General features: G+C 32.8%; 1 protein-coding gene across 1 annotated transcript; it reads right to left on the reverse strand.

The window, feature by feature from the left end:
• Positions 1–2,048: 2,048 nt before the first annotated feature.
• Positions 2,049–4,087, reverse strand: LOC120781955. The gene is made up of 5 exons (XM_040114114.1): positions 3,877–4,087; positions 3,457–3,819; positions 2,760–2,915; positions 2,538–2,703; positions 2,049–2,290 (listed from the first exon to the last, which is right to left on the reverse strand). Exons 1-5 carry the CDS (start codon positions 3,979–3,981, stop codon positions 2,049–2,051), a joined length of 1,032 nt encoding a protein of 343 aa, XP_039970048.1. The 5' UTR covers positions 3,982–4,087.
• Positions 4,088–8,856: the final 4,769 nt, after the last annotated feature.

The following is an 8,856-nucleotide window of genomic DNA, read 5'->3' on the forward strand; positions in this document are numbered from 1 at the left end:
AGGATTTAATTGCTAATGTTAATGGAACATTTGTTCTGGAGGTAATGCTTTGCGCGTATTGCTTGTGCAACTGGTGTTCAGCTTCGAACCGAAATGTCCATAAAAGTTTTATTGGCCCCAATTTTTTAATTATTGTACGATAATGCACTAGGTTATGAAACTTTGGTTTCAGATGTTCCTTAAATAATTTTTGGTACGTAAAATTATGCTCTTCAATTAATAATTGGAGATCATTTAAAATTGTATCGTTGTAATTAGATAACAAAAGCAGATCAATTGAGAAAATGTTTTCATCTGTCTCGCGTTCATTTTGAATGAAGCGTTTTGTATATGGTGCTTTTGAATGGGTGGACTTATATTGCCAATTTCTGTATCCCCATACTGAAACATCTGTTTCCTGTAATTCAAAGTTTCTAAACAAAAAAACTTTTTTTCATACACAAAATAATGTAAAATTTTGGAAAAATTATATTTGCAAACACCCAAAAATAAATCGTGCATTATGTCACAAGCAATGTTATCGGTTACATGAAAGTTTGACAAGGAAGTAAATATCGAAACATTTTTAATGCCACTAACAACAGGATTGTTCAGTAAAATATCGATATTATAACTACTTCTAGTTCGTAATGAGTTCGGGACTTCAAGACAATCTGTACGAGTTTGAAGTTTTTGCCTTTTGCATATTCTGCACCAAGAATTCCCAAAAAAAAACTGACTTAGCCTAACGCAGTGCTAAGACCAAGATTATCGCCTAAAATTTGTACTAGTTTAAAATGTATTATACAGCTTTTGCCATCTACATTTATTTGAAGGCCATTAATTTCCAATGTTTTTAAAATATTCAGAAGTGGTGTAAGGCAAACAGTAAATCCACAATCTTGTAGATCTCGAACTTTAACAAACCCTGCTACAAATATATTTGATAATTTGCTAAGTTGGTACTGAGGTACGCTTGGAAAGTTATAATATATACCGCAAATTTTTGTTGGCCAGATTTACTGCCCAAAGGATCATTAATTTCGAAGTCATCCATATACAAAAAAATGGAATCGTTACATTATTTTTCTTTGAATTTTGCCAAAAGCTGCTATTGATGAAATGAGTATAAGGAAGGTTTTCTGAAAAGGTTTTCATATTTAAAAGCGTTGCTTCTAAGATCCCTTTACTCTCAAAAAATTTTTTAATTTGAAAAGGAATGTCTGATAGGGTTATTTCGGTTCTAGCTGAGGTTAAAGTTGGGTTGTTATTAAGTATGACTTCTGAGAGCTCGTCGCTAACAATATATTTTTGCGGATGTTTATACAGGTCTAGTTTTTCTATTTCTTTGAAAAATTTGTATTCGGTGGTTAAATCATAAAATGGCTGAGATATAATTTTAATTACTTCCTCAAGTATATAATTATTTTCATGAAAATTACTAATGGCTCTTAATATTTCACATATTGGGGTTGAAATTAACTCTGTTACGGAATTTTGAATTTCGAATACGTCTTTCAGAGAAAAATTCGTATTGGAATGCAGTTGAAGTAGAAACGCGATCATTGAATCTTTTAAAGAAGTAATATTTTGAATTGGTACTAGTTGATTTGATGAATTAGTTGTTTGAATTTGAATATTAAGAGCAAGAGAATTTTCTTTACAAGATTGGCTATTGCGAATTTCTATTTTCAAATGTTTTTTGAGGTGAATTTGAAATCTGTGAATGTTATAAAAAATTTGTTTGCAATTATATTCGTTACATTGAAATTTACAAACTGGTGGAGTACCATGTGCTGACTTTAGATGTTTAATCAGCTCTATAGGATTTAAGTGAGCTTTTTGACAAATGAAATAAGCAAAATTGGGCATTATAGCAAAATTAGACGAAATTAGTTTAATTTACTCAAAAGATTTGCCACTGAAGAAAATTCTTCGGATTTCAACTCAAAAAAAATATTGTTCTAAAAATGCCCATACTTGCTTGCTTCTTTGTGAATACTCTATCTTATGTATAAACGTACGATAGTTTAATAATGCAGTCAACGCACTTCATATACGTAGTACATTTACAACTCTGAAATGGATGACCAATCTGATTCAACGACGATAATTCTCGGCTGTAGTTTCTCCTTTCTTACCGCAAACTGGTTCTTCAATTCAATTATTGTGGGTTGAATATCATTACATGTAGCAACGAGTGTTACGAAATCTGTTTGGGCATCAGCTATTGTTGGTTTTTTGTCCTTATTAAGCCTCAAAGGCTGTAGCAAAGCATGTAGAAGAATTGTACTTATACAATATTTACATTCTGTAAAAAAAATTGTGTAAATAAAAATTTTATTATTTTAAAAGTGATATTCAGGATTTCGTACATACGATCCGGCATCATTGTATTTCCAAATCACCACGACAGCCCAATATAAAATTTATTGTTGTACATATACATACATATCTATATGTAATTTGTGATTGCACTGCCATGGTAATATGGTCGTTTGCATATTATATAGCACGAAATCCTGAATACCGCAATTTCATTTGATAAACCACCTTACCATTTGAGATGTTGTCAATGTGCAAATACTTTAAGAATAGTTCCCTTGAAACACGGTCTTTTATATCTCTATCAAAAATTTTGAGGATTTCTTTATAAAACTTCTCCAATTTCAAAAATAACATATTTCCTTTCCCGGGGTAAAGAGTCTCAAAGTCTATTTCTACCTATGGAAAATAAGTTATTGAATTATTTGAAAAAAGCATTGAATATAAGAACTCACAAGTTCATATCCACGAAAGTCCTTATAGCGCGGCCATTCACTAAAAATGCAGCCTAAAGAACTGGCGTTATGGATATCTATAATTCTTTGACCAGATAACCTATTCCCATGGTGTGCAATTATTCTGAAGCCAGCACTTCTTTTCGTAATACTTATCTGAATATTCAGAAATAAGTATATCTTGTGAGAGTAAACAATCTATTTGTTTATACCGCTGGATAAAGCTGCTGGCGGAGCGGTAGTTGTACGCGATCGGTTGAAAACTTTTTATAATTGGTTTTGTCAGCATTCGTCCTGCGTGAAAATAGCTTTCCCGTAGGATTTTTCTTACCATATTTTCTTGCTAGAAAATATGTTTCCTAAATATTAAATAGTTGCATTAAAAAAATAGACCATGTTACAATTAAATAAATCAATAGTATTGCACAAAACATATGCAACAAAATTAGTTTTATTTTGGTTTGGCCCTATTTTTATTTATTAATTTTTAATAGTAATAGTTTTTACAAGTTTATCCTTCGTCATAAACTGTACAAATCTAACTTCATACTAAACTCCTAATTTGGTTGTTTATGTTTTGCACAACGTTTTAAGTGTGCCAAATGATTTCCCAAAAATAATTAAAAAATAGTAAGCAGAACTGATTTTTTTCATTTTGAAACATGAAATGATTACATATACGTATGGATATACATACCGGATTCTCTTTGGGGAATACATCGCAGATGATGTTGGCCCACTTTTGCATTTCTCCATATGTCAGTTTTTTCCGCCTTCCTATATAATTCTCTATTACGCAGTGACACAATGTATTCTGCTGCTTGGCGTCCAAGAAACCATTTTTCTGCTGAAAGTGAAGCACAAGCAGCCCTTTAACCGTACCTTTTAAAAGGTCGGTTAAGCTGCGACTGTCCATGCAGTTATCATACGTTGGCTGGAGTACTGGTGAAGAATCTCTTGAACTTTTAGCTGCATTTAAGTCGTCAGAAATTTTCTCTAACCACTCCAAAATTCGACTACTCTCAGATAAGGTGCTTGCATCACATACAAGCGATATATTCTAAAAATGCTTGCATAAATGTACACCAAAGAAGTTATTAAGTTATGCTGCACTTACCATGTTCTTCCTCCATTCTCTTAATCCCGCTTTAAACTTGATGCATTCGCCAAAAAATTTTGTTGGAAGCTTTTCAAATAAACAGTCGATATCTTCCCAATCCATTTTTGTTAAAATTATCGTTGATGTCACTCTGTAGTCCACAAGAATGGAGCAAATATCATCATTTAACTCCCATGATTTAAAAATGGGCAGCGTTTCAATTGCATCTAATCCGAACTGAATATATCCATTTTACAAACTTGCCACAATTTTTATAAGACATGCGTCGGGCCACACTCACGTTAATACTGACTGATGCCCAATAATTATTGCATCATCTTAAGTATGCAAAAACACGAGCCGATAGAAATACAGTTATCATTGGCGACATTGAAATGCTTATGCTTGTGAATAGTTTGTTTTTGTTTGTGCATCCCGTGCACTTCGAAGCGTATAATGTATGTTATGGTTGCGTGCTCAACACATATCATTATGTTATTGTTGCTTATAGTGATTTACATTTCGTTTTTGTTTTCTATTTTCTTTCATACACTTCAGTTACTTTTTGAATTCAAGAGTATGGAAAAAAAGATGTCAAAAGAAATCAATGGAACTTGCAACGGTACGCTTCCCTTCTCTTCTCACCGCCTTCTCCTACATTTAGACAGAATTTATCGAACAAGAAGTTTTCTCATTATTTTAATCAGATAAACTTTTAAATAAAAATAAGAAGATTTCCCACATATAAATAAGAAGAAATCTCTATGAAAATATCTTCGTCTTTGACTTCTGTCCTCTTCTTGGTCCCTGCAACTGATCATAGAGACAATCTTTTTATTTTTATTAGCCATATTTTTCTCTGTGTACGCGGTTCAACTTTATTTGAGTTATTGCGTACTGTGAATGATATGGTGTGTGCAAGTTCTGGAGAAGTACTTAAGTCAGCAATTACAATTGCTGGAACGTGTTAATCACTGGAATGAAAATGAAGTTCGCACACTTTTCGCGATAAACATTTCGATATCTGTCTTCAAATCCGCGTCAATTATGGGATACGAACAAAAATTACATTGCCGAAGACATTTTACATCGTCCTCGCTAAAAATTGGAATTGATTAAATATAAATTACATTTTCCCTTTATCAATTCACGAAAGATGAACTCATCATGAATGTTCTAACATTGGCCAAATTATCGTTACTACGATTCCTTGAGTGCACGCGCAATGTTAGCTGGCAAAAATACCGATGTTGTTGTTACTTAAACTGGAAGATTCAAAGTCAAATTCCGGGAGACTTGCGCTCATACAAATCGATTGATCTTCTTGACAATGAAGACGACGCCGTGAATTATTTAGTGGAATTTCTAATTTCTTTGTATAGGCATGATATGTCACCGCATCTGCGCTACTGAATACAAGGGGACAGAATGCTTGATTCTAAGAATTCCTTTGAGTTTTCCTTTTCAGTTCAAACGCATTCCGTTTCCAGTGAAAATTTCATTTGAGATGACAATCAGCAGGACACAAGTATAATCGCATAGTGTGTGGCATAAATTTGGAAATGCTATGTGTTTCACACTGCCAGATAAAAGTTAGTAAAATACTTTTTATTTTCTTTATTTTAAAAAGGATTTTATTTTATAATATAATTTTTTTCGTTTATTTATTATTATTCGTTGGGAAGACTATGTCTTCTTAGTCTAACCTCTTTTTCTTAACTATTCTTATTGACTACCACTTAACTACTGACTGTGAAACTTATGTTAATAATTAGTTATATTGGAATTAAAAGTGTGTGAGCAGCGATAATCACATGCAGTGCAACGTGACCGTGCATTCAATGCAGACGCTACGTCAGCACTTTTGGGTCGCGCGTGCAACGATCGGAAATGGGCTAAACAAAATTTGGGACATAAACAGGAAATGGTAGTCAGCGAAAGTACAGCAAAAATATGCTTATACGTTTCGTAATAATTATTACGAAATGTAAATATGTTCCTCCCTTCTTAATTTGATTGTTCTCAATCATTTTAGAAAAAGGGGATACTATTCAATCTTGGTGGTTTGCTAGGAGCTTCTAATTCTATTGGTTTGGGAATATCAATATAAGATGGTAATTTTATTTCCGTAAGGGGCTCCAGACTAATGGGTGGAATTTGAGATTCCCAAACAATAATTTCTTTAGTATATCTAAAGAAAAATTTCAAACATGCAATGGAAACGATAATTAGACTAAGAATAACAGAAATTGACCATTCTCCGATTTTTAGATGTGTTTGAATGGTTGGAATAACCTCCGTATTATTAATCTGCAATTCATTGAGAGCTTCGAGTGATAGTGAGTTAATGCGGTCAGTTGCAAAAGGAGTAGGCTGCATTAATGCAGGAATCATTTGTAGAGGTGAGGCCTCTATGTTACTGAAAATTATATTGTTAGCTTTTATAATGCTATTATGAAATTTAATAAGGAACGTGCCAGAAAGATTTCGCATCGTTTCATCGATATAAATATGTAGATGCGTTGTAATTATTTAGTAGGATAACGCCAGATCCGATTTCTTCGATTAATGGGATGTGATGATCATTGCTCGTTACACATGTAGAATTTTGACTACTTATAAAATTAGGAATACATTTTGTATCTGAAATATTCTTTATTTGATCTTCTTTACAAATTCTTATATTAATAAAATTTTCACAATCATTTACTATACCATAGATAGTTTTTCTAAATTCTAAATTAGTTATAGAGTTTTCCTTTTTTACCGGTCTTAAAATTAAGTTTTCATAGGTTTCCTTTTTTGTTAACGGAACCTTAATCAAATAATATATATTTTTTATTAGTACTGTATAGGACAGATACTTTAGCAAATTTGAGTGCATCTTCGGGACTCACGAACATAATATTTTCTTCTCTAATTTTACTTAAAGCAATTTCAATTTCTTTTAAGTCTAATATACATACATATGTATATGGATGATGATCCATTTTTAATATCTATCAATTCTTCTTTGATTAATCTTACTCTGTTTTGTAAATTTATAACTATTTCGTTTTCTAATAATTCATCTTTTCTTATGGCATTTGCAATTTTATTTACCATATTTGTCAGGTTATTTAATCTTTTATGAAAAGCTTCGTTTACATAAACTTGTTTATTATTATTTTTATTTAGATCATTATTAGCTACTATTTCAAAGTCGTCGTGATCTGGTCATCCTGCGACGTACTTCCAAATAGTACCTATGGCGTTTATTGCCCTTTTATTTTTTATAGTGGGTGTTATATTTTCTAAAATATTTTCGGTAAGTCTTAATTCGTGGGTCAGGATAGGATACAGGTTGTGGTGATTTGGGATGTTTTGTTGGATAAATGTATGGGTGCTGAATATGGATATTGCATACTATGCCAGGTCTATTGGATGTAAAATAGTACGAGTTCCTTGTTGAATTTTTGCTGTACCTTTACTGATCGTGATAACGTATGAAGACGTATAATCAAAGATTTGGTCCTCCGTCGCCACACAAGTTAGGATGAATAACATTTGGTAGACCTGCTGCATTGTTTTATTACTTGCTGCTGTTTCTGCTGCTATTGCTGTTATTAGTGATGAGTTTTGTTGTTGCTGTGTCTGATGTTGTTGTTTTCGATGATGAGTTTCGTTGTTGCTATTTCTGATGTTGTTGTTATCGATGATTACTTTCGTTGTTGCTATTTCTGATGTTATTGTTGTTGCTTCATTTAAATTTCCCAATGTAAATTGTCTTTATTTGAGCTTTATTTATTTTAAAATGTTGTCTCTGTTGCTTGATGATTGTTTTTTATACACAAAAATGTTTCTCACAATTTCAATTTTAATAAGTGTTATTATTTGATTGTTTGTTTTTTTTTTTTTTTAATTTACCGCACCGATCGCTCGAATTTCGTCCTTTTTGCATATCTTGCTACTCGGGATTCGGTAGCGACACTTTATCGCGCGGTTGCCTGCGGACGGACACTACAGGCAAGGGTTTTCACGAAAAATTTTTTTTTATTTAAATTCTCGCGATTTTAGCTCGGGCGCCAGTTAATAAAATACTTTTTATTTTCTTTATTTTAAAAAGGATTTTATTTTATAATATAATTTTTTTCGTTTATTTATTATTATTCGTTGTCGTTATTAAAAGTGTGTGGGCAGCGATCATCACATGCAGTGCAACGTGACCGTGCATTCAATGCAGACGCTACGTCAGAACTTTTGGGTCGCGGGTGCAACGATCGGAAATGGGCTAAACAAAATTTGGGACGTAAACAGGAAATGATAGTCAGCGAAAGTATAGCAAAAATATGCTTATACGTTTCGTAATAATTATTAAGAAATGTAAATATGTTTGGTGAGAAACGTAAATATGTTTAGTGTTAACTTATACGTGGCGTGCTCACGAGTTGGAAAACCATCTTTTCTGTACACCGGAACAGAAACCAAAAAATGTTGCTTATCAAGCTGCGTTACATTGAAAAAAAAAGAAATGATAAATTTAACTTTCTTTTCATTTCAAAACACATAATTTCACGCAGGGCAACGATTGCGGGGCCAGCTAGTAAATAAATAAATAGGACTTAAAAAAAAACAGAACAAATGGTGTTTCAAAATCAGATTATTTTATTCAAAATAGTCTGCTTTTGCTTCAATACAGCTTTTTGCACGGTCCAAAAGTACGTCGAACGAGTGTTTTAGCTCGTTGGCCGGTATGCCGCCAGTATGCCGGTGCAAGCCTTTTGAATAGCCTCTACGTCTGCATAACGCTTTCCTTTCATGGGCAAATGCATTTTTTTTTTTCGAAAAGGAAGAAGTTGCACGGTGCCATATCAGGTGAATACGGGGAGTGGTTAGTGGTTAAAATGTGATTTTTGGTCAAATAATCGTTCTTCGAATGTTGTTGATTTATACGGAACAAACAGTGCACACACCTTTCATAAGCCAAAATGTTCGGTCAAAAAAATTCAGGCGCAGTTT

This window comes from Bactrocera tryoni, unplaced genomic scaffold (genome assembly GCF_016617805.1).
Source record: "Bactrocera tryoni isolate S06 unplaced genomic scaffold, CSIRO_BtryS06_freeze2 scaffold_780, whole genome shotgun sequence".
Taxonomy (NCBI): domain Eukaryota; kingdom Metazoa; phylum Arthropoda; class Insecta; order Diptera; family Tephritidae; genus Bactrocera; species Bactrocera tryoni.